Here is a 24,397-nt window from a genome sequence, read left to right on the forward strand (position 1 = left end):
TTTTTATCGCTTTAGGAACGGCGGGAACACCGAGGGAAACTGAGGCGACTCGCTCAGCCGCAGCATCCCGGCCGCTCCGGCAAAACCAGGCAAAAACGGCTATTTCCAACATTAAAATCAAGGAGAACGCAGCGGCGAGTCCTGCCAGGTCCGCTCCCCGCGCTGCCCTCCCGGCGGGAACACGCGGGAGCTGGACAGTTTGGATATTTTACGCCATTTTTGTTTGTTTTTAATGAATGGCTTTGTGTGAGCCGCAGTTAAACGTCAGGCGCGTCTGCGGCCGCGCCAAGGGAACAGTCCCCCAAAACCACACCGGGCGCACGCTCCGGCTTCAACCCCCGCTGCCTTCCCGGGCGGGGGGCAGCACCGGGGCACCGGACCCTGCTCGCGCTCGGCTGGAGCCAAAATCCTCCTGGCGCGGTCCCGGGGGTCCATGTAAAGCCACAAACCCGCCCCGTGCGTCCGTCCGGCGCTGCCGACGCCTCCGGTCGCTGCCCGGTTTGTATGATCCGGGTGAAATCCTTTCCGAAGCCATGGCGGAGGTTCCGGGGGTGCTGGGGACGCCCCCCAGCACAATTTGGGTCTGTCCCGCTCCCTCCGCGCCGCCGGGCTCAGTAGATCTTCTGCCGGCTGGGCAGGATGGCCTCCTTGATGAAGGAGAAGATGAGGAGGATGCCGGAGCGCTTGCCGCGCTTCCCCTTGGTGAAGTAGTTGGAGACGACGTCGTCTGCGGGGAGGAGGGAAGGATAATTAAACACAAACTCGTCAACGGCCACGGGAGCCCCGGGACGCAGTGTCTGTATGAAATGTGATGCTTTCGTAAGGGGTTTTGTGTGGGAATTTCCACCGAGAAGCAGGAAATCTGAAGGAATCACTGCGGAGAGCGGTCGGTAACTCGTCCATCTCTCTTTGCAGAGGCACAATGGACCTTCCCTGCTTAACTTAACACTCACATTGTGCAAAAAAGGTACTTCAGAGTCACCTTCCTTTTTTTTTTGTTAGCATAGTATGTCTTGGAAATCTTCAAATCGTCTACTCCCACCTCGTTTCATGAGAACACTATCTATCTCTTTGCTCTAGGAGCCTCTTACCATTCTATTATTTTTAAATCACTGCACTTTTGTAGAGCTGTGAAACAAAATGGGCTTTTATGGAGTTGATTTTGACCATGCATGACCTTTTAACGCTTTCCAGGTATCTAGAAAACGTCCAGGAGATAAACCGCTCCGGTACATTAATGATTTGGAAGGATGAAGCTGCTTTGAAAGGCACCTGTGCGATCCATGAGCCCAAATCCCGAGCTCCCCCGTGCCTCGCAAAGCCCCTTTCCCGCGCGGTTTTGGGGGCTCGCGGGGGCAGGGAGCAGCGCTCACCTCCGGGCTGCACGGTGGAGGGCAGCACGTTCTCCCCCGCCGACAGCGACACGAAGAACGCAAACGGAATCAACCACAGGCAGAACGTGAAGTAGGCGAGAACCTGCGGGCACAGCAACAATCACCATCGGCTTGGTTGGAAAAGCCCCTCATGCTCATTGAGTGCGAGCACAACCCACCCCTGTCCCTGTCCCATGTCCCCATGAACCTCATCTCCACGGCTTTTCAACAAAATTGTTCCCAGATCCAACCTCAACCTCCCCTGGTGCAGCTTGAGGCCGTTTCCTCTGCTCCTGGCGCTGGTTCCTGGGAGCAGAGCCTGACCCCCGGGCCTGCTGGCCACACTATTTACATTATTTATATGATTATAGAGCCAGCAGCAACCTGCAGAGCCAAAAAGGGGATAAAATTCACCCAGGAGCCCTGCGGAAGCACAGGGTGTGCAGGGAAAGCCCTTGCTCCTGCTTGAGGCGCCCAAAAACCTTTACAGCTCCCAAAACCTAGATTTTAACAAGCACAATTAAACAAACAGGTAATTAGCTGTGACGTTACGACTAATTAAACCCTCTTTACACCTTCCAGGCACTAAAAGGAAGAGGCGAGACCGGGCTGGCTGCTGCCGGGGGTGCTGCTGGAGCGGCCTCCTGGGGCACAAAACCCCTGCAGAGCGGTAAATCGCACTAAAAGGCGGCTGGGGGTTCTGTTTTGGTGGGGTTTTTCTGTTTTTAAAATGTGCACTAAGCGGCAGCTGCTCCTGGGCTCAAACGAGCGCCTTTGTGACCCAGGACCCTCAGTGGGTGCAAGGATGGTGACACAACAGAGAGAGACACAGAAATGATGAGAAGCAATCATTCCAAAAGGGAAGTGATTTGTGGTTCGCTCGTAAACAGGCAATCAAAGTAATATTAGCGTCTAGTTCTGGGTCGTTCAGAAAATAAAATCTGTGCTTCAGATTCTGTATTTCTCCCGCCCTTCAGCTGCTCCACGCCAGGGAAAAGAACCCGCAGCTGTGAAAAGTATCCTCGGTGCGTCTTTAAATGTGATTTTGCTCGTCCCCTTCCCCACAGCAGCTCCGTGTGGCTGGAAGAACGCAGCTCGACGCCTTCCCAACGCTCCCTCACCTCGGAGAACACGTAATATTCCTCGGCGAAGTACTGGAACGCCAAGTAGTGGTTGAATATAACCAGCACTGCCAAGGGAGAACACGGAAAGTCAGTCGCCAGCCCGGGAAAAAGCCCCTCGGCGGGTTCTGAGAGCCCCAGAGGGGACCCCCACCCCGCGAGGAGCAGCCCCTTCCCCGCCACCCGCAATAACATCACCGCTGATCAAATAGTTTCAGTTATTTAGAGAGAAAAGGTGCGAGCGGGCAGGTCCCCCCGGCCCGGTGCTTATTTGCTCCTCCCCGGTGTGTCCCTGGTCCCGCTGGTGTCCCCACGGAGCACCCAGGGTGACACCCAGAGAAGCAGCAAACCCCGCTGTGTTCCCCACAGCTGCTGCGTGGTGAAGCTCCTTCTCCATCTGCAAACAGAGCCAGGCTAACACCAAGACAGGTTAACACCGTCCTGGGCGGCAAAAAACACCGTTTTGCTCTTAAGAAGCAGGAATTTGAGCTCCTTTGCGCCTTTGAATTGAGGTGCTGAGGCGGCAGGAGACAGCGCCGACACAAAACGCGGCTTTATCGTCCCCTCCAGCCCAAAAACGTCACTGGAAATCCAGATGAGAGCCCAGCTCAGCCAGAAAACACAGCTCCCCATCTGCCAGCTACACCCGATTTCCATGTTTTCGTATAAAATCCCGCCTGCCCGAACGCTCCGAGGAGCAAAGGTATTTCTGTCATACAGACAGCGCCCTGAAATATGCATTAGGACTCCAGGACAGGAAACTCTGCCTGTTCACTACTTAAGGTGTCAGTGCGAATCACCGGGAGCAGGGATGTGCGGTGGGACCTGCGCACGGGACACCGAGACGTGCGGGAGATTCGGCAAATCTCAGCGCGACGAAAACACTCGACCAAAAACCACATTATTTGGGCCATCAACCCCGCCTGCGCCAGGCTGCCCGGCCACGGATGAGGCCGGCAAACACCACAGGAGAGGTGCAAACGGGGATTAAAATATAAAGAAAATATAAAGAAATAAGAATCCACGGTTTAAACTCAGCAATGCACTTTTCTAAGCCGACTTTCTCCAGCAAGCCCGATTAACTTCTATATTAATCGCAGGTGTTTGTCTCAAAGCTTTTCTTTCGCTAAACATCGGATGCACACGATGACACGCGTAGCATCGGGCTGGAATTACACACAGGGGTTTTTAGTTTGCGGCAAATCCCTCCTGCTCCTCCCCACAACCAGCAAACGCCTAAAACAGCCAGAATATCATTTCCCAAGTGATTTTGGAGCGGAACCGTCTGGAGGGTGAACCAGGGGAGCCCAGGGAAATCGGCGCTTCCCACACCCACTAAAAGGTAACAGCCAAAGCTCAAAGTCCTCCCGAAAGCCACGGAGGCTGTGACAGCAACACCCGAACCTCTCCCGCCGCCCAGAGTCCACGCGGGGAGGGGGACACGAGGTTTTCTGCCCTTCCCGCCCCCGCTCACCGCAGGACAGGATGAAGTTGGAGGAGGTGAGGACGATGAAGGGGAAGGTCTGGAGCAAACCGAAGTAAACCAGGTTGGTGAAGAGCCCCACGCCCACCATGAAACCGGGAAAGTGCTCGAAGAGGTAGAGACCGACCAGCACGGCCGAGGAGAACTGGAAGAGAGAACCGGGCTGAACTGGGGGGCGGCAGCATGGGCAGGAATCCTCTGCATCCCCCCACCTCCCACCCAGCAGCGGCCCCTCGGAAACACCCCAAACAGGAATCCCGCCCTCCCGCTGCGGCTCCCATGCCTCAGTTTCCCCAGGCAGGGGTGGAGGTGTCACCAGGTCCCTAGTGAAGCGAGGTGCTGATCGAAGCCAACCTCCCTCCTTGAGCTGGGGGAACAGGAGCTGCCGAGCACTCGTCCCCTGGTCCAGAGCCGATGTCCCACGTCACAGCCGCTGTGCCAGCCCCAGGCGGGGGGTTTGGGCGAGCCCAGGGACTTACCCAGATCATGTATTTGATGATCCTCCTGGTGACAACCGTGTACTCCTCGATCAGCTCCGCCAGGTAGTACAGTCCGGCCGCTGCGGGAGAAACGCCCGCTCAGCCCCACGGTGACAAACACCGGCACCGCCGTGGGGTCCGCGCTCAGCCAGAGCGGGAGGGGCCACGGGGCAGGGTGACCCCCCTGCCCCACAACTCTCTGGGGCACCCAGAGACCCCCAAATCCTGGGGTCTTTGTAAAGACCTGGTGGGCACCCACGGGACTCCCCCAAATTCTGTGTCTTCCATGGGACCTCAGGGGCCTGGTGGGCACCCATGAGACCCCCCACAATGGCTGGGACACCCACAGGGCTCCCCCAAACTGTGGGGCACCCACGGGGCCTCAGGGGCTTGGTGGGCAGCCATGGGACACCCCCAATCACTGGAACACCCCCAGGGCTCCCTCCAGCTCTGGGGCACCCGTAGCCCCATCCCCCTCAAACTCCAGGGCACCCACAGGACCTAAGGAGCCTGATGAGCACCCATGGGACCCCCCCAATCACTAGGGCACTCACAGGGCTCCCCCAAACTCTGGGGCACCCACAGGACCTCAGGGCACTTGTGGGCACCCAGCGGAGCCCCCCACATGGCTGAGGTACCCATAGGACCCCCCCAAACTCTGAGGCACTCCCAGGATCTCAGGGGCCTGGTGAGCACTCATGAGACCCCCCCGTCAGCGAGAAACCCACAGGACTCCCTCAAACCCTGGGGCACCCCCAGGACCTCAGGAGCCTGATGGGCGCCCATGGGACACCCCAATCGCTGGGGCACCCACGGGACCCCCCCAAACTCCGAGGCCTCAGAGGCCTCCGGGGCGACCCGAGGAGCACCCAGCTGCCCCCGCACAACCCGGCCAGGCCCCGAGCCCCGTCCCAGCGGGAGCCCAGGCCGCCCCCTCCCCTGCTCCACACACGACACATCGCGACAGCCCGGGGCCGGGCCTGCAGCCGGGCCTACCCCCCGCGGGTCCCGCCCCCCCGGCGGCGGGCTCACCGATGGCCAGGGTGACAAAAGCCACCTGGATGAGCAGGGACAGCCAGCTCAGGACGTAGATGAACCACATGGCGGGGCCGGGCCGGGTCCCGCCGCTCCGGGTCCCGTCGCTCCGGCTCCGGGACCCGCTCCCGCTGCGGCCGCGGCGCTGAACACGCGGCGCCGGAACAAGAGAGACACGGCCCGGCCCGGCCCGGCCGCCGCCAGCCGGCGCCACAGCGACCCCTGCAGGCCGGGCGGGCTCCTGCTGCAGTGGCGGCGGCGAGCGGCGGGGGGACCCCGAAACGCGCGGGGAGCCCGAAATTGTGCAGGGACACCAAACAGAAGGGGTGCCCCGAAAAACAGAAGGACCCAAAAAGTCGTACAGGGACTCCTAAAGTTGTACAGGGACCCTCAACCACAGGAGGACCCCGAAATGCGCGGGGACCCCAAAAATGCACAGGAAACCCCAAAATTGTACAGGGACACCAACAGAAGGGGCGCTCCGAAACGCAGAGGGACACAAAAATTCGTAGAGGGACCCCCAAAGTTGTAGAGGGATCCCCAAAGTTGTACAGGGAGCCTGAAATGAACAGGGACCCCCGAAATTGTACAAGGACCTCGAAACACACAGGGAGCCCAAAATACTGCAGGGACTTTGAACTGTGGGTGGCAACCCCCAAACACACTGGCACCCCCAAAATTGTACAGGGACCCCAAACCACGTGGGTGCCCCGAAACACACTGGGACCCCCAAAATTGTATGCGGACCCCGAAATGAACAGAGACCCCCAAAGTTGTACAGGGAGCCCCAAAATTGTAGAGGGCCCCCCAACTGCAGGGGGTCCCTCGAAATTGTACAGGGACTCATAAAAGCAGGGGCACCCCAAAACACACGGAGACTCCCCAAATTGTACAGAGACCCCAAAACACACAGCCCCCTCCCCCCCCCCCCAATTGTACAGGGACCCTGAACTTCGAGGGGACCCCAAAATGCACAGGGACACCCCCAAACCGTATGGACCCCCCCCCCAAACTGTACAGGGCTCTGAACCATACAAGGATCCCCCCATACCATACAGGGACACCCCAGATCATACAGGGACCCCAAACTGCATGCGCACCCCCCAAACTGTGCAGGGAACTTCCCCAAACCTGTATAGGGAACCCCAAAACCACATAGAACCCCCCTTCGTGTGTGTTTAGGGAACCTCTGTACCTATATGGGGATGCTGTGTCCAGTCCTACAGCCCCCCCCGCACCCATAGGGACCCCTCTGCACCCGTAGGGACCCCTCTGCACCCGTAGGGAACCCCGACGATGTATAGGGACCCCTGATGATGTATAGAGACTCCGCACCCATATAGAGCCCCCACTGCAGCTCACATGGGGACCTCAGCACCCATATAGATTCTCCATTCACCTGTATAGGAGCCCTTGCATCCCCATAGGGACCCCGCAACCCCTATAAGGACCCCACAACCGCTATTTGGACCCAGAAGGGACGTGGGGACACCAGGTACCCCATATAGGGACCCTCCATCCATATAGGGACCCCTACACCTACCCAGGGACCCTGCGCTGGGACCCCAGCACCCATATGGGATCCCTGTCACCTATCTGGGGACCCTCCATCCATATAGGGACCCCCTGCGCCCATATAGGGATCCTTGCACCCACACGGGGACCCCTGTGTCTGGGACCGACCCCTCCCACCCCCAAAACTCGGGGATCCCCCGGGGGGACCCTCAGCCTCTTCCCTCCCCTGCAGCTGTACTGGGATGCACTGGGCTGCACTGGGATACGCTGGGCTGTACTGGGATGAACTGAGCTGCACTGGGATGAACTGAGCTGTACTGGGGTGAACTGGGCTGCTCTGGGATGCTCTGGAATGCACTGGACTGTACTGGCCTGGTACTGGTCTGGCTCTGGGCTGCACTGGAATGCACTGGGCTGCATTGGGATACACTGGGCTGCACGGAGTTGTACTGGGATACACTGAGCTATACTGGGTTGGTACTGGTTGGGCACTGATCTGCACTGGGCTGTACTGGGATGCACTGGAATGCACTGGACTGCACTGGGCTGGTACTGGTCTGGCTCTGGGCTGCACTGGGCTGGCACAGATCTGCACTGGGTGTCACTGGGCTGCACTGGGAGGGGCACTGATCTGCACTGGGTGTCACTGGGTTGCACTGGGGGGGCACTGATCTGCACTGGGTGTCGCTGGGCTGCACTGGGCTGTACTGGGCTGTGCACTCAAGGCTCTCACTGGAGTCGCTCCCTCCTTTCCCCCCACCCGGGGTGCCTGGGACCCCCCAGCCCTGCGGGGCACCCGTGGAATCCCCAAATCCCGGCGGGATCCCCGGGGGAGCAACCGCTGCGGGGAGGATTTTGGGGTGCTGCTGTGGAGCCCCTCGCTGCTGGGTGCAGGGGTGCTCATTTTGGGGGTGCTGGGGTGCTCACTGCTGGGTGCAGGGGTGCTCATTTTGGGGGTGCTGAGGTGCTCGGTGCTGGGTGTTCATTTGGGGGGCGCTGGGGTGCTCGGTGCTGGGTGCTCATTTGGGGGGCGTTGGGGTGCTCGGTGCTAGGTTCTGGGTGCTCATTTTGGGGTGCTCACTGCAGGCGGGGGGGCTCAGTGACGAGGTGGCAGGCAGGACCTGTCACACGTGCACCCCCCTGCACGGCCCCGGGTGGGGGGCAGAGCTGGTGTCCCCCACTCAGAGCCGCTGGTCCCTCCGCGGGGCTGCCCAGGGGGCAGGGGGGGCAGAAGAGCCCTTTGACCCGCCCGTGTCACCCCGTGCCCAGGTCACACCCGCTGCCCGGGGCTGCACATTTGGGGCACCTTTAGCACGTGCCGACCGCCCCCCTGCACCCCCTGTCTTCCCCTTGCACCCCCTGAACCCCTCTGAACACCCCCGCACCCCCTGCCTTCCCCTTGCACCCCCTACATCCTCCTCCCTTCCCCTTGCACCCTTCGACACCCCTTTGAACCCCCCTGCATCCCCTACACCCCCCTGCACCCCCTGCACCCCCCTACACCCCCTGCCTTCCCCTTGTACCCCCCTGCACCCTTCTGCACCCCCCCGCACCCCCTTTGCATCCTGGTGTCTTCCCCTTGCACCCCCCTGCACCCCCTGAACCCCGCTGCATCCCCTGCACCCCCTGCCTTCTCCTTGCCCCCCCACCAGTCTCCTGCCCCCCCGTGTATCCCCCTGCACCCCCTGTTGTCCTTGCCCCCCCGGGGCTCCCCCCATCCCCCAGCCGCTGCTGCCGCGCTGCCCCTCGGCCCCCCCAACCTCTCTGAGGCTCCGGGGATCGTGGGGGGGTGCATGGGGTTTATATACATGGGGGTGTGTGTGCACAGGGGCTGTGTGCATGGGGGGGGGTGTGCGTGGGGTTTATATGCATGGGGGGTGCATGGAGGGGCTGTGGATGTATATTCATGGGGGGGTGCTCGGGGTGTATGTGCACGGGGGTGTGTGTGCAGAGTGCGTGGGGCGGGTGGAGCTGCATGGGGTCTGCATGCATGGGGGGGCCTGGAGGGGTGTGCACACGGGGCGTGTGCGTGGGGGGTGTGTGCATGGGGGGGTGTGTGCATGGGGGGGTGTGTGCATGGGGGGTGTGCATGGGGGGTGTGCATGGGGGGTGTGTGCACGGGGGCTGTGTGCATGGGGGTTGTCTGCACGGGGGGGTGTGTGCATGGGGGTGTGTGTGCATGGGGGTGTGCATGGGGTGTGTGTGCAAGAGGGGTGTGTGCATGGGGAGTGTATGCACGGGGGGTGTGCATGGGGGGTGTGCACACGGGGGGTGTGTGCATGGGGAGTGTGTGCATGGGGGGGTGTGTGCATGGGGGATGTGCACACGGGGGGTGTGTGCATGGGGAGTGTGTGCATGGGGGGTGTGTGCACGGGGGCTGTGTGCACACGGGGGGTATGTGCACTAGGAGTGTGTGCATGGGGGGTGTGTGCATGGGGGCTGTGCACACGGGGGGTGTGTGCATGGGGAGTGTGTGCATGGGGGGTGTGTGCACGGGGGCTGTGTGCATGGGGAGTGTGTGCATGGGGGGTGTGCACACGGGGGGTGTGTGCATGGGGAGTGTGTGCATGGGGGGTGTGCACACGGGGGCTGTGTGCATGGGGAGTGTGTGCATGGGGGGTGTGCACACGGGGGCTGTGTGCATGGGGAGTGTGTGCATGGGGGGTGTGCACACGGGGGGTGTGTGCATGGGGAGTGTGTGCATGGGGGGTGTGCACACGGGGGCTGTGTGCATGGGGAGTGTGTGCATGGGGGGTGTGCACACGGGGTGTGTGTGCATGGGGGTTGTGTGCATGGGGGGTGTGCACACGGGGTGTGTGTGCACAGGGGGTGCCGAGGCCAGGCCCCCTCCCCGCGCTGCTGTGACGGTCACCCCGCTGTTAACGCCCCCGGTCCCGCCGCTGAGCAGGGGGCTCCGGGACTGAGCGCTGACCCCGGGGGCTCCAGCCCGGCCCCCCCAGCCCGGGGTCTGCCCCGGGCACCCCCAAGAGGGCACCGAGCAGCAGCAGAGCGGGGGGCTCTGCGGGGGGCTGGGCTGGGGCAGGCACCTGCAGACCCGGGGGGTCCGGGGTGCAAGGCACCTGCTCCCCGCATCGAGCAGGGCCCCCCCAAAGCAGCCGCAATGTTGAGCGTTTTCTAGTGCAAAATACGTGGTTTTCCCAGCCTGGGGTTTGCTGGAAATCGCCCGTTTTCACAGCGGTTCTGGCAGCAGCTGCTCACAAACGGCGGCTGGAAGCTGCTGGAAGCTCATCGGAGGGGGGACGGCCCGGATTTAGGGGGTCCCGCCGGTGGTGCGGGGCCTACCTGGGCCTCCCCGTGTCCCCCCGCCCCAAGGTTTCCCATTTCCCTTCAAATCCCCGTTTTTCCCCCTTTCCGCTCCCGGGGCTGCTCGGGCTGGAGCGGGAGCCCCCAGCTCGGGGCTGGAAGCAGCTGCGAGAGCCAGGGGGGCTTGGGGATGATTTTGGCCTTTGCACCCAGATGTGCGACTGCTGGGAGCATCAGCCACTGCCTGGGTGCGGGGCACCCCGAGAACCCCGAGCACCCCAAGAACTCTGGGGACCCTGAGCACCTCGAGAACCCCGGGAACCCCAAGCACTCCAAGAACTCTTGGGACTCTGAACACTCCAAGAACTCCCTGAGAACCCCGGGGACCCAGAGCATCCTGAGCACCCCGAGCACCCCAGGCATCCTTGGCACCCCGGGTACCCTGAGCATCCCAAGCACCCTGAGCACTCTAAACATCCTTGAGCATCCTGGGTATCCTGAGAACTCCAGGCACCCCAGGCATCCTTAGCACCCTGAGCATTCCAAGCAGCCCATCACCTTGGGGACCCTGAGCACCCCAAGGTACCCCAGGCGTCTTGAGTATCCTGGAAACCGCAAGCACCCCAGGTACCCTCGGCACACTGGGTACCCTGAGCACCCCAAGCACCCCGGGCACCCCAGGCACCCAAGCAGGGCACTCCGCACCCCCCGCAGCCCCCACACCACGTGCCCTGGGGGGACCCCCGATCAGAACCCCCCATCATCCCCTCCCCACCCCACAGGGATCGCCCGTGTCCTGTGGCAGCGCCCGCAGCTGCGAGGACACCAGCACAATGGGGACACGAGCAGAGAGGGGACACCAGCACAGGGGGACACCAGCACAGGGGGCCACCAGCACAGTGGGGCCACCAGCACAACGGGGACATCAGCACAGCGGGGACACGAGCAGAGCGGGGACACCAGCACAACGGGGACACGAGCACAGGGGGACACGAGCAGAGCGGGGACACCAACACAACGGGGACACTAGCACAGGGGGAACACCAGCACACCGGGGCTCAGTCCCGTCCTGGGGACCAGGGGGCAGGATCAGTCCTGGAGGGACCCTGGGGACCCCACCGGGGGTTTGGGACCCTCCCGTGCTGCAGCGGGGGCGGGCACGTCCCCCGGCGGCTGCGGGGCTGCGCTGCGCCTGCTGTCGGGTTGGTTTTTTCTCCCCTTTTATTTCTATTTTCTTTTTTCCCTTATTTCTCTCCAATTCAACCCAGCAACAAAATGGCCGCGCGGTCCGTGTCCGCGCCCCGCCGGGAGCGGCCCCGCCGCTGGGAGCGCCCCCGCCGCGGCCGGGCACCGGGGCACGAGTAATGTGCGAGCGCACCCCGGGAGCGGCGCGCCCGCCTCCTGCTCTTCCCCGTTCGAGCTCTCCATGTATCTGACAGAGCTGTTTTCTGCTTCTCTCCCCCGCGCCTCGCATCTCCCCCACCGCCCGCATCCCAATTCCTGCCCCCGCGCCCCCCCCGGGCACCCCCGGGTTTCTCACTCCCCCCAGCCCCTCTGCATCCTCATGGAGCAGGGTGGGGGTTGCCCCATGGATCCCGCCTGTCACCCCCCAGCCTGCGCACCCCCGTGGGCTGGGGGTGCTCATCCCACCCCCGCCCCTGCTTGGGGTTTTGCCTCCCCCTTCCAGCCCCACACATCCCCACACACGGGGTTCTGCCCCCCCTAAGCCTTTAGCATCCTCCTGGGTGGGGATTTGACGCCCGAACCCCACACATCCCCACAGATGGACCTTTCTCAGCCCCCCATCCCCACGCACACATCTTTTCCCCCACCCCCTCCCAAGCCCCGCACATCCGCACGGATGCAATTTTGCCCCCCCTAAGCCCCGCACATCCCCATGGATGTAATTTTGACCCCCAAGCCCCACACATTCCCCATGGATGCAATTTTGCCTCCCCAAAGCCCCGCACATCCCCATGGATGCAATTTTGACCCCAAGCCCCGCACATTCCCCATGGATGCAATTTTGCCTCCCCAAAGCCCCGCACATCCCCATGGATGCAATTTTGACCCCAAGCCCCGCACATCCCCATGGATGCAATTTTGACCCCAATCCCCGCACATCCCCATGGATGCAATTTTGCCCCCCCAAAGCCCCACGCATCCCCATGGATACAATTTTGCCCCCCCCAAGCCCCACACATCCCCGTGGATACAATTTTGCCCCCCAAGCCCCGCACATCCCCACAGACGCGCGTTCCCCACCCCCGCCCCCCGCCCGGCCCCGTGGGGCGCAGCAGGCGGCAGGGGCAGCAGCTGCGCGCCCCCCCGCCCCGCCCCGCCGCGCCGCGCTCGCTCCGTTCCGCTCCGTTCCGTTCGGCCGCGCTGATGCGGGCTGACAGCCCGGAGCGCCGGGCGCTGCGCCGCGGCCCCGGCTATTTCGGTCTCCGCTAATTTGCTCCGTGTTGGGCGGGGGGTCGCGCTCCGGTCAGCCCTGCCTGATACTATATTCCAGTTTGTTCCGGGAAAGGTTCTGCTGTCACCTCCCCTCAGCCGTGATGTGCTCCCCGAACCGTGAATGCACCGCGGCTGGGGACCCGGCCGGGTGAGCCCCGCAGCCTGCTCGGCGCTGGGGACACCCCGGGCTGGGGGCGCCCCCGTCCCTCCGCTTCAGCTGGGGAGAGCTGGGGGTGACGGGGGCCCCAGCGGGAAAGGGGAGGTGTGGGGCTACAGGTGCCACTGGGATGTACCCCCCCCCCCAGCCGCCCAGGGGCCTGCTGCCGTGTCCCAGTGTTACTCCAGTGCAACCCAGCTGGGCCCAGCCTGTCCCCATGGAATGGTACCAGAGCCCAGTGTGTCCCCATGGGGTTGTAGGGCAACCCAGTGTGTGCCCATGGGGTGGTACAGGAGCCCAGAGTGTCCCCATGGAGTGGTGCGGTAGCCCAGCATGTCACTATGGGGCGGTACAGCAGGCCAGCATGTCCCCATGGAGTGGCACGGTAGCCCAATGTGTCCCCGTGGGGTTGTAAGGCAACTCAGTGTGTGCCCATGGGGTGGTACCGGAGCCCAGTGTGTCCTCATGGGGTTCTAGAGCAGCCCAGTGTGTCCTCATGGAGTCTTAGGAGAACCTAGTGTGTCCCCATGAGGTGGTACCAGAGCTCAATGTGTCCCCATGGGGTGGTACTGGAGCTCAATGTGTCCCCATGGGGTTCTAGGGCAGTCCAGTGTGTCCCCATGGGGTCTTAAGAGAACCTAATGTGTCCCCAAGAGGTGGTACAGGAGCCCAATGTGTCCCCATGGGGTTGTAGGGCAGCCCAGTGAGGTGGTCCCTATGGGGTGGTACCGGAGCCCAATGTGTCCTGTGGGGCTGTGGGGCAGCCCAGTGTGTCCCCATGGGGTCTTAGGCCACCATGTCCTCATGGGGTGGTGCAGGAGCCAAATGTGTCCCCGTGGGGTTGTAGGGGAGCCCACCATGTCCCCATGGGGTGGCAGAGGAGCCCCGCACATCCCCATGGGGTTGTAGGGCAGCCCAGCGTGTTCCCATGGGTTGGTACAAGAGGTCCCCCCATACCCCTGCCCCACACTGGCCCCATGCGATGCCACCGAGGTCCCCAGCCCACGCAGCTCCTCAGGGGGGTGGTTGAAGCCCAGCAGGGCTGCAGAGGTGCCCCGGGACCCCCCAGCTGTGTGCTGTGGGGTGCTGGGTGCCCCGGGATGCTCAGGTGCCTGTTGGGGTGTGGGGGAGCCCCCTCATGGCCCTGGCTCCCCGCTGCCCCATGGTGAAAAAATCTGTGGCTTTGGTTACTTCCCTGGCCTTGGGGTGCCCGTCCAGATTTGGGGTTCACCCCTGGCTCTGGGGGAGGCCCTGGGGCTCCCATCTAGGTCTGGGGTGCTCCCCTGGACCTGGGGTCCCATCTCCCCTTGTCAGGGGTTTGGGGGTCCCATGTCTCCTCGGCAGGACTTTGGGGGTCCCGTGTCCCCTGGGTGGGGATTCAGGGGTCCCATCTCCTTTGGGTGGGAGTTCGAGGGTCTCATCTCCCCTTGGTGAGGGTTTGGGGGTCCTATGTCCCCTGGTTGAGGGTTTGGGGGTCCCATGTCCCCTGTTTGGGGGTGCAGCCTCTGCTGCCCAGCCCGGCTCTCCCAAGCCTGGACTGCCCTCTAGTTTCCCAGCTGGTGGGGACACAGCGGGGACTTCCCGGGGTGACACCTCCGCAGGACACCCGGGACACCCCACGGGTGACACTGCCGAGCCTGGGACGTGGCTCTGGGGCTGGTGTCCCTCAGTGCAGGGACATGGCACCAGGACATTGTCACCCGCATGCTCTGCCTCGGGTCCCCTTGTCCCCCCGGGGGTGAGGGGTGCGGGGGTCACCCAGCGCCCAGGGGTGACCCGCACAGCGCGGGGGATGCTGGTGTCCAGGGGGGTGTACACACACTGCACCCCACTGCCCCCCCATAGCGTCAGCACCCACACAACAGCAGCGCCCCAGGGACCCCCGAACCCCTGGGTCCCAGCCTCGGGGGCAGCCCCTGGGTGCCCGGGCGGGGGGTCCCGGGGGGGCCGGGGGCTCGGGCTGTGTCAGCCGGGGATTAGCGAGGCCGGGATCTGCCTGAGCCCCTGATCCCGCTTAGCGCCGGCCCAGGCGGGGCTTAGAGGCCCCTGACGCCACCCGCAGCGTCACCGGGTCCCCTGCGCCCCTGGGGACACAAAGCGGGGCGGGGCAGAGGTGGCATCGCCTGTGGGCTCTGCTCTCCCGGGCTGACCCCCAAATCCCCCCCGGGACACACGCCGGGGTCCCCACAGGGGTGGGGGGGATTCCCGGGTGGGTAATACAGCGTGGGCACCCCGGGCGCTGCACCCATCGGGGGACACCCCCTGCACCCCAAGACCTCGCCCCTCCGTGGGCTCCCGGGGCGTGCCCAGCACAGCCCCACGGCCACCCGTGGGTGCAGGTGCGTGTCCCTCCGGTGGCACCGCGGGACCGGGGGTGGCAGCGCGGTGACACCGGCTGGGTGACGCCACCAGCTGTAAATCCGCTCCTGTCAGGCGGAACAAATCCCCCCCGCCGCTCTATTAACTCGTTTTCAGCCCCCGGCCCCCCCGGCTGCCGGCGCGGGAGAGAACTAGGTCAGGCGTGTGCCTGTGCCGCGGGCACCCACGCGTGGGGGGGACACGGGGGGACACGGGGGACGGGGTCACTCCCGCACCCGTCGCACACGTAGGCGGCCCCACGGGTGAGCACACACCGCCCCCCCGCGTGGGCATGGCCACGCGTGTGCACACAAGTGGGGAAACTGAGGCACGGGACGGGAAATGCTGCAGAAAAGTGGGGGGGTGGCCTCGGGGTGTCCTTGTGCTGGGGGATCCTGTGTCCCCCCCTCCCCCCGCTCCCCTTCTCCGGCCCCGCCCTGCAATAATATCAATTAGCGGTGCACAGATCAGCGCTGATGAGCGGCGCCGGCAGCCCGGCCGCCCCCTGCGCCCCCCGGCTCTGCCTCCGAGGGCCCGGCCCCCCCAGCACCGGGAACCCCCCCAGCACCGGGACCCCCCCAACACCGGGATCCTCACCCGGGGCTGAGCCGGGGGGAACTGGGAAGTGCTGACTCGGCAAAACCGCTTGGCGCGGGGGGTGCGTGCTCAGGATAGGGAGGTTGGAGGGCCGGGGGGGCCAGGAGCCGTCCCTGTCCCCATCCCTGTCCCCATCTCTGTCCCTATCCGTGTCCCCATCCCTGTCCCCATGGTGCACAGGGCAGCATGGGCAGGCAGGTGGCTCTGGGGGTGACACGGGTGACATCCCCCAGTGAAAGGTCTATAGGGACCAGCCCCATGCTCGGCCCAGACCCTCGGAGTTGCTGCCCCCCCAAAACCATGCTGCAGCCCCCCCCATGCAGCTGGTGACACAGGAGCCACCCTGAGCTCCAGCGGGACCCTCCGGGTGTCCCCAGCACCGTGACCCCACAGTGACCTGAGCTCGGTCCCTGGTGCTGCCTTCCCCATGGTCCCCATGTCACCTCTCTGTGCCCCCCATGCCATCTCCCCGTGCCTCACCACCTCCCCATGCCCTTCCAGATATCACCTCCGTGTCCCCTCCGCCAATGTCAGGCTTGGAGCACAAATGCCACCTCACTGGCCGGTGGTGCCGGGGACCAGCCGGTGACCGTCGTGCTGTCCTCCCGCAGGACTGGGGACAAACCACCCCTGCAGCCCCCAAATGGGGTGGATGGAGGGATGGAGGGGTGGAGGGAGGGACAGATGGATGCATGGAGGAGTAGATGGATGGATGCGAGGATGGACAGGGGGATGGATGGAGGGGTGGAGGGGTGGATGGATGGACAGATGAATGGATGGATGGACGGATGGATGGACGGATGGATGGAGGGATAGGTGGAGGGATAGGTGGATGGATGGATGGATGGATGGATGGATGGATGGATGGATGGACACATGGAAGGATGGATGGATGGATGGATGGAGGGATGGATGGATGGATGGATGGATGGATGGATGGATGGATAGATGGAGGGATAGATGGAGGGATAGATGGATGGATGGAGGCATGGATGGAGGGATGGATGGAAGGATGGATGGATGGATGGATGGATGGATGGATATATGGAGGGACATATGGAGGGATAGGTGGAGGGATAGGTGGAGGGATGGATGGAGGGATGGATGGAAGGATGGGCGGATGGATGAAGGGATGGATGGGTAGATGGAGCGCCAGACAGACGGATGCTATGGGAATGGGCAGCAGAACAATACGGTACCTACTGCACAGGCGCAGTCTCTGGAAACACAAAGGGGTTCTGGAGCCGGAGGAAGACGCCGGGCGTGAGGAAGGGCAGACGAACAGAGCCCGTGTCGCCCAGGCGCCCGTGGTCCTGCCCTCCCAGGGCTCTCGTTGTCCCGCTGCTCCCGGTGCCGGTGGCACAGCGGTGGCCGTGAGCTGTGCCGACCCAACCGGGATGCTCCACCGCCCCGGTGCCACCGCGCTGGGACGGGGACGGGTTCGAGGGGACGGCTGCTCGGGTGGCCGCTCCCAGGTCACCCCAAATCTGTCCCCGAAGGCCACCCGGCCATGGGGCAGCATCCAGCCCCTCCGCAGCCGCCAGCCCCATCCCACCGCCGCCCCGAGCCCCCTTTTGCTGCTCACCAGACTCTTCCTCCCTACGGGGTGTCCCTGGGATGGACCTGGTGATGGCTCCTTCCCCCGCCCACCACCACGGCCCCTTCCCGAGCCCCCCGGCAGCAGGACGGATTTGGACCCCCAATATCTCCCAGCCCCCCAAGCCGGGTGCTGCCGCGCTGTGCCACGGGCGGCAGAGCCGAATGAAAGCGCCGCGGCGGGGCCTTCCTCCCGCGTCTGTCCCTCCTCTGCCTCGCCAGGTGGGTCCCGCAGGGCACCCCGGGGTGCTCGGGCTGACCAAGCGGGGCTGGGGCGACCTAACAAAGCGGGACTCAGCCCGACCTAATGAAGCGGGGCTCAGCCCACGTCCCCATGTGCCGATGTCCTCTTTCTGTCCTGATGTCCTCCCTCGTCCTCCCCACACTCGCCCAGGACCCACGGCGGCTTCGGGGCCGGAGCCACCCAGGGGTGCCCGGGGGACCCCTGGGGAATTCCCAGCTCCCGCACCCCATTTCTGGGGAATGCAGAGGGGAGCAGTGGAGGAACCGGGGGGGATTTGCCGCCTGTTTACCCACAGCCCCCAAATGGCCGTATCTTACCCCAAGCTGGTGATGAGCCCGCGCGCCTCCCACTCGCCCGGGTTTGGCGTGGCTGGTGCCACCTCTCGCTCTGGTTGGAGCCGAGATGGGGGAGTCACCGCCGCTGGGGGGGGACAGGCTTGGGGACAGCTTGGAGGTCCTGGGGACCGCTGGTCTCCTGTCCCCATCCCTGGGCGAGATGCTCCCAGCATCACCCCATCGTGTCCCTGGCACCGAGGGTGACATCCAGCCCGCGTGGGGACGTCGCTGTCCCATCCCACGGGCCTCAGGGGACACCTGCCACAGCCCCACGGACTCACCCCACGGACTCACCCCACGGACTCACCCCACAGCTCCCGGCCCCTCAGCAGCCGCCGCCGGCTCCGCTCAAACTTTGCCACAAGTTGAGACAAAGGCAGCGGGTCCCTGTCCCCTGTCCCCTGTCCCCTGTCCCTGTCCCCAGACAGCTTGGTGCCACCGCACTTAATGAGGGCACGAGGGCGAGGGCGGTGGGCTCAGGGGCTGCTCACACACACTCACGGCACATTAACCCTTCCCCTTCCCCTGCCGCTCCGCTCCCCCCGTCTTTGGGGCAGCCGGGGATTTTTGGGGGGCTGCCCTGTGCCCACGGTGCTCCCTGCACCTGGTGTTGGCCTTGGGGGGTCCCAGCTGCAGCCCCCCCAGGATTCCCACCCTGCAAAATGCTGGGGAAGGATGCGGGTGTCCCCCAGGTGCCTTTGTCCCCTGAGCCACGCAGAGGGGGTGACCATGGTCCCCATCCACCGGGACCCTCTGCAGCACCCTGGGGACATGGGGCACCCCCAGCCCATGTCTCAGCCTGTGCCCCAGGGTTTGGGGGCGCCCCAGAAGGGCTGAGCCAGCAGGGGGGCCCTGACCCCGTCCCTCACCGGCTGCTCCGCTGGTGTCCCTGTCCCAGCACCCCCGGCAGCAGTGACACTGCCGGGCTGCTCGTGGGGTGACCTGGTGCATCCTGCAGGCTGGGACCGGCCCCTGCCCACAGTCACTGTCCTGCCATCCCATCCCATCTCGTGACAGCCCCTCCTCGCCTCCCCCTGCCGCCCCGTCTGCCCCCGCCTCCTCTTTCCAATCTGATCTTCATCCAGCCGCCATCTGCTCAGCCACCCACCTCTCCACCCGCCTCGCCATCCTTTACATCTCTCTGCCCTTCTGTCCCATCCATCCGTCCATCTATCCATCCATCCTCTTCATCCATCTGCCCCTCTGCCTCTTCCATCTTCTCACTCCCTCCATCCACCTGCTCAGCCATCTCGCTCTCCATCCTCTCCAGCTCCACCACCGCCCTCCCCATCCGTCTGCACTTCCATCTTCTCCATCGCTCTGTCCATCCCTCCGTCCATGCACCGGCCCCTGTCTGCCCCTCCATCTGCTCCTTCCCTCCCTCCTTCCTTCCTCCCACCCATGCTTTTCATCCTTCTACCTGTCTTCTCCATCCGTCCATCCATCCATCTGTCCATCCATCCATCTGTCTCTCAATCCATCCATCCATCCATCCATCCATCCGCCCATCCATCCATCCGTCTGTCCATCCGTCCGTCCATCCGTCCATCTGTCCGTCCATCTGTCCATCCATCCATCCATCCATCTGTCTGTCAATCCATCCATCCATCCATCCATCCGTCCATCCATCCATCCGTCCATCCATCCATCCATCCATCCATCCATCCATCCATCCATCTGTCTGTCAATCCATCCGTCCATCCATCCATCCATCCATCCATCCATCCATCCATCCATCAATCCATCCGTCCGTTCATCCATCCATCCATCCATCCATCCATCCATCCATCTGTCTGTCAATCCATCCATCCATCCATCCGTCCATCCATCCATGCATCCATCCATCCATCTGTCCGTCCATCCATCCATCCATCCATCCATCCATCCGTCCATCCATCCATCCATCCATCCATCTGTCTGTCAATCCATCCATCCATCCATCCATCCATCTGTCTGTCAATCCATCCATCCATCCATCCATCCATCCATCCATCCATCCATCCTTCCATCCGTCCATCCATCCATCCATCTGTCTGTCTGTCAATCCATCCGTCCATCCATCCATCTATCCTTCCATCCATCCATCCATCCATCCATCCATCCATCCATCCATCCATCCATCCGTCTGTCCGTCCGTCCGTCCATCTGCCCCTCCATCCCCCCCACCTCCTCCATCCATCTCCCCCATCTCAGCCGCCGGTGCAGAGGTGGCAGCAGGGCACAGTGTCTGTCACCCGCTGTCACCCGCAGAAGGGGCCGCGGTGCCCGGGGGGGTGCTCAGCTGCCACCCCCTGCGTCCGTCGGCCGATGGAGCTGACAGCCGCTCGTTAGCGATGCCCTGATGAGGGCAGCGGTGTCCGCTCCCGGTGATCTAACTATGTCAGCACTATTGCTGCTTTGACCATCCAGACGGTCACGTTAGTGTTGATCTTCCTCTATCATCCAGGTGGCTGGAACCGCACGTCTTGCTTTCCCACGTCTTTGCTTTCACAGAACCCCAGAGTGTCAGGGGTTGGAACGGACCCCAAAGCTCATCCAGTGCAATCCCCCCATGGAGCAGGAACACCCAGCTGAGGTTCCACAGGAAGGGGTCCAGGCGGGTTTGAATGTCTGCAGAGAAGGAGACTCCACAACCTCCCTGGGCAGCCTGGGCCAGGCCCTGACACCCTCACCAGGAACAAGTTTCTTCTCATCTTTCAGTGGAACCTCCTGTGTTCCAGTTTGCACCCATTGTCCCTTGTCACCCAGAAGAGCCTGGCTCCATCCTCCTGACGCTGCCCCTTTCCATATTGATCCCCAGGAATGAGTCCCCCCTCAGTCTCCTCTTCTCCAGCTCCAGAGCCCCAGCTCCCTCAGCCTTTCCTCACACGGGAGATGCTCCACTCCCTTCAGCATCTTGGTGGCTGCGCTGGACTCTCTCCAGCAGTTCCCTGTCCTTCTGGAGCTGAGGGGCCACAACTGGACACAATATTCCAGGGGTGGTCTTCCCAGGGCAGAGCAGAGGGGCAGGAGAACCTCTCTGACCTACTGACCACCCCCTTCTAACCCACCCCAGGTACCATTGGCTTCCTGGCCACAAGGGCCCAGTGCTGGCTCATGGTCACCCTGTTGTCCCAAGGACCCCCAGCTCCCTTTCCCCCACGCTGCTCTCCAAAAGATTGTTCCCAGCTTACACTGGAACCTGGGGTTGTTCCTGCCCAGATGCAAAACTCTACACTTGCCCTTGTTCTATTTCGTTAAATGTTTCCCTGCCAAACTCTCCAGCCTGTCCAGGTCTCTGGATGGCAGCACAGCCTCCAGTGTCACCACTGCTCCCAGTTTACTGTCATCGGCAAACCTGATCACATCTTTGCTTTCCAACATCCGTCCCCCCCAAATCCCCATCCCGCAGCGGCGCTGAGCGGGCGGGCACAAGGACCCGGGGCGGCCGGAGGGGGCGTGGCTAAAGCTGGAGCAAAGCAGGGGGCGGAGCCAGAGCGGTGTGTGGGCGGAGCCATTGGGCGAGGCGTGGCCAGTGAGGCGTGGCCAGGGGGCGTGTCCAGGGCGGGGTGTGTCCCGGCGGCCATGGCGTCGCTGTTCGGCGGCGTGGAGGGGTGAGGAGTCACGACACGGGTGGGGTGGGGGGGTCCCCAAACCCCCCGTGTCCACTTCGGGTCCCCCCAACCTGTGTGGGAAGCGGGCGGAGGTCGGGGGGGGGCGCCCCGGCTGCAGCCGGAGCCTGCAGCCGGGGCGCCCCCCCCCCGACCTCCGCCCATGGTGGGTCCCCCCCTGGCAGCGTGTGTGTCCCCCCCACTTTGTCCCCACAGCGGGGGCACCCACTCCAAGGTGGTGCTGGTGTCGGGAGATGGGCAGATTTTGGCCGAGACGGAGGGACCCTGCACCAATCACTGGGTGAGCTGGGGGGGACACCCCCCTAAATTTGGGGGGGCGGGACAGGGTGGGACATTTTGCGGGGGGGGTGTCCCCAAGTTCCCAGGGTGGGATGAAGGTGTTAAAGATGATGCTGGGGGGGGTCTACAAGCTACAAACTTCCCCTGGGATGGAATCCAGGGGTTGCAGGGGGGGTTTTAGGGTTTGGGGAGACTTTAGGGTTTAGGAAGGGACTTTAGGGTTTGGAAGGGGACGTTAGGGTTTGGGAGGGGACTTCAATGTGTGTTCCCCCCCCAATTTCTCAGCTCATCGGCTCCGAGAAGTGCCTGGAGAGGATCGAGCGCATGGTCAGCGAGGCCAAGAGCAAAGCGGGGGCCGATCCCCACGTCCCCCTCCGCTCACTGGTGAGTCCCCCCGTCCCCCCCTCGCTGTGTCCCCCGGCCGGGGGTGACAGGGACGCTGTGGCAGGGGCTGTCCCTGAGCGGGGGGGACCAGAAGGACGCCATCGGGAAGCTGACGGAGGAGCTGCACCGGCGCTTCCCCCACCTCAGCCAGAGCTATTACATCACCACCGATGCCGTGGGGGCCATGGCCACCGCCACCGACCAGGGTAGGGGACACGTCACCGCGGGGGGACATCCCCGTGCGGTTTGGGGGGTGACCGTGCGTGTCCCCTCCGTCCTGCGCAGGCGGCATCGTCCTGATCTCGGGTACCGGCTCCAACTGCAAACTCATCAACCCCGACGGGTCGGAGACGGGCTGCGGTGGCTGGGGACACATGATGGGTGACGAGGGCTCAGGTGGGCGATGTGGGACGCTGTGGGGCGGTTGGGGACGCCGGGGGGGCGGTGGACGCCGGGGGGGTCTCACCTGGCTCCCCGCAGCGTACTGGATCGCGCATCAGGCCGTCAAGATGGTGTTCGACTGCATGGACAACCTGGAGGTGCCGCCGCACGACGTGGGGTACATCAAGCAGGCCATGTTCGACTACTTCCAGGTGCTGGGGGGCCGGGGGGGGCCGGGCTGCGTGCGGGTGTCCTGGGGGGCGGCGGGGTCTGGGGGCGCTCCGGGCTGCTCCATGGGGTGGTGGGATTTGGGGGATGATCCACGGCAGGGTCCTGGGGGGCTCTGTGCTGGATGGGGGGTCCCGGGGGTCCCATGTGCTGCGGGGCGGGATATGGGCTCAGCGCTGGGTCCCCCGGTGTGGCAGATCTCGGACAGGATGGGGCTCCTGACGCACCTCTACCGCACCTTCGAGAAGTCCAAGTTTGCGGGGTTTTGCCAGAAGCTGGCGGAGGGTAAAGAAACCCCTTTCCCGGGGGGGACACGGAGGGGAGAGGCCCTTGGGCAGCCCCTCCCAGGGCCTGTCTCCCCTTTGCCGCTCCCCGGCTCTGGTCTCTGCCCCTTTGCTCCCGTCACCCCGAGCACCCTGCGCCCCCATCGGGCGCCGGTGGGTGTGGGGGTGCCCCAGGTCCCCATCCCACCCCCCGCTTTGTCCCCAGGCGCCCAGGCTGGGGACCCGCTCTGCTGCCACGTCTTCACCAGGGCGGGCGAGGTGCTGGCTCGCCACGTCGTGGCCGTGCTGCCCAAAATCGACCGGGTGAGCGCCGGTGGGGCCGGGGGCGCGTGGGGGGGGGAACCCGGTTCTAATCCCCCCCCTCCCCGCAGAGCCTGTTCCTGGGGGAGCTGGGGCTGCCCATCGTGTGCGTGGGCTCCGTCTGGAACAGCTGGGAGCGCATGCAGGCGGGTGAGCGCCGGGACGGGGGCGACCGGGGGGGTCCCGCGGTTCCCCCGCCCCCCAAACGCCGTGTCCCCCGCAGGGTTCATCCGGGTGCTGGCGCAGGCGCGGGACGAGGCCCCCGGCCGCATCTTCACCCGCTTCAGCCTCCTGAAGCTGAAACGCTCCTCGGCGCTGGGGGGGGCCCGGCTGGGCGCCCAGAACATCGGCCAAGCGCTGCCCTTGGACTACGCGGACAACGTCGACGTCTTCTACACACACGTCTTCTAGTCGTGCGTGTCCCCCGCCGCCGTCACCCCCGGGACGGAGGGACCCTCCGCACGCAGCGCCGGGGGCCGGCAAACGGGTGGTGGTGGTGGTTTGGTGATGAAGAGCTTGTGCGGCTGGTAGGAAATATTAACGAGCTGCCTCGGTAGTAACGGAAATTGCTGTGAACTTGCACGTAGAGTTTGGTTTAGGTGAGGGACACCTGGAGGTGGTTCAGAGTGACCTTCCAGCCATCAGCAGGTGCTGCTTCTGCAGAAAATCCGATGGAAGGACCCCCCGAGGAGCAGGAAGAGCCCAGGCTCGGGTATTAGACTCTGCTGTGAGGGTTTGATTAGGTTGTGAGGGTTTGATTAGATTGTGAGGGTTTGATTGTGAGGTTGGGTTGCCCAGGGGTGCCTGTGTTGGGGTCCCGTGTGGAGGGACCCCTCGAGCTGATCTCTCTGCTGCTGTACCAGCGCAATAAACCATTTGGTGCAATTTACCACCCGAGACTCTGCTTTGGGTAGCC

The 24,397-nt window shown here is 63.8% G+C and overlaps 2 protein-coding genes across 4 annotated transcripts; one reads left to right on the forward strand and one right to left on the reverse strand.

Moving 5' to 3' along the window:
• Nucleotides 1-204: 204 nt before the first annotated feature.
• TEX261 (testis expressed 261) lies at nucleotides 205-18,284 on the reverse strand. 2 transcript variants are annotated; one of them, XM_071808411.1, is made up of 7 exons: nucleotides 17,997-18,284; nucleotides 17,039-17,263; nucleotides 4,457-4,536; nucleotides 3,969-4,122; nucleotides 2,495-2,562; nucleotides 1,374-1,476; nucleotides 205-727 (listed from the first exon to the last, which is right to left on the reverse strand). In XM_071808411.1, exons 1-7 carry the CDS (start codon nucleotides 18,185-18,187, stop codon nucleotides 265-267), a joined length of 1,284 nt encoding a protein of 427 aa, XP_071664512.1. In that variant the 5' UTR covers nucleotides 18,188-18,284; the 3' UTR covers nucleotides 205-264. The 2 variants fall into 2 exon arrangements, with proteins under 2 accessions (XP_071664512.1, XP_065693034.1); XM_065836962.2 differs by lacking the exons at nucleotides 17,039-17,263; nucleotides 17,997-18,284 and adding an exon at nucleotides 5,489-5,647 and having other exon boundaries at nucleotides 466-727.
• A 3,240-nt stretch (nucleotides 18,285-21,524) lies between these two features.
• On the forward strand, nucleotides 21,525-24,370 carry NAGK (N-acetylglucosamine kinase). 2 transcript variants are annotated; one of them, XM_065836913.2, is made up of 10 exons: nucleotides 21,525-21,607; nucleotides 21,821-21,905; nucleotides 22,190-22,288; nucleotides 22,353-22,494; nucleotides 22,574-22,684; nucleotides 22,769-22,881; nucleotides 23,095-23,182; nucleotides 23,387-23,484; nucleotides 23,553-23,631; nucleotides 23,705-24,370. In XM_065836913.2, exons 1-10 carry the CDS (start codon nucleotides 21,579-21,581, stop codon nucleotides 23,890-23,892), a joined length of 1,032 nt encoding a protein of 343 aa, XP_065692985.1. In that variant the 5' UTR covers nucleotides 21,525-21,578; the 3' UTR covers nucleotides 23,893-24,370. The 2 variants fall into 2 exon arrangements, with proteins under 2 accessions (XP_065692985.1, XP_071664513.1); XM_071808412.1 differs by lacking the exon at nucleotides 21,525-21,607 and having other exon boundaries at nucleotides 21,757-21,905.
• Nucleotides 24,371-24,397: the final 27 nt, after the last annotated feature.

The sequence above is a fragment of the Patagioenas fasciata genome, chromosome 4 (assembly GCF_037038585.1).
Source record: "Patagioenas fasciata isolate bPatFas1 chromosome 4, bPatFas1.hap1, whole genome shotgun sequence".
In the NCBI taxonomy this organism is placed as follows: Eukaryota; Metazoa; Chordata; class Aves; order Columbiformes; family Columbidae; genus Patagioenas; species Patagioenas fasciata.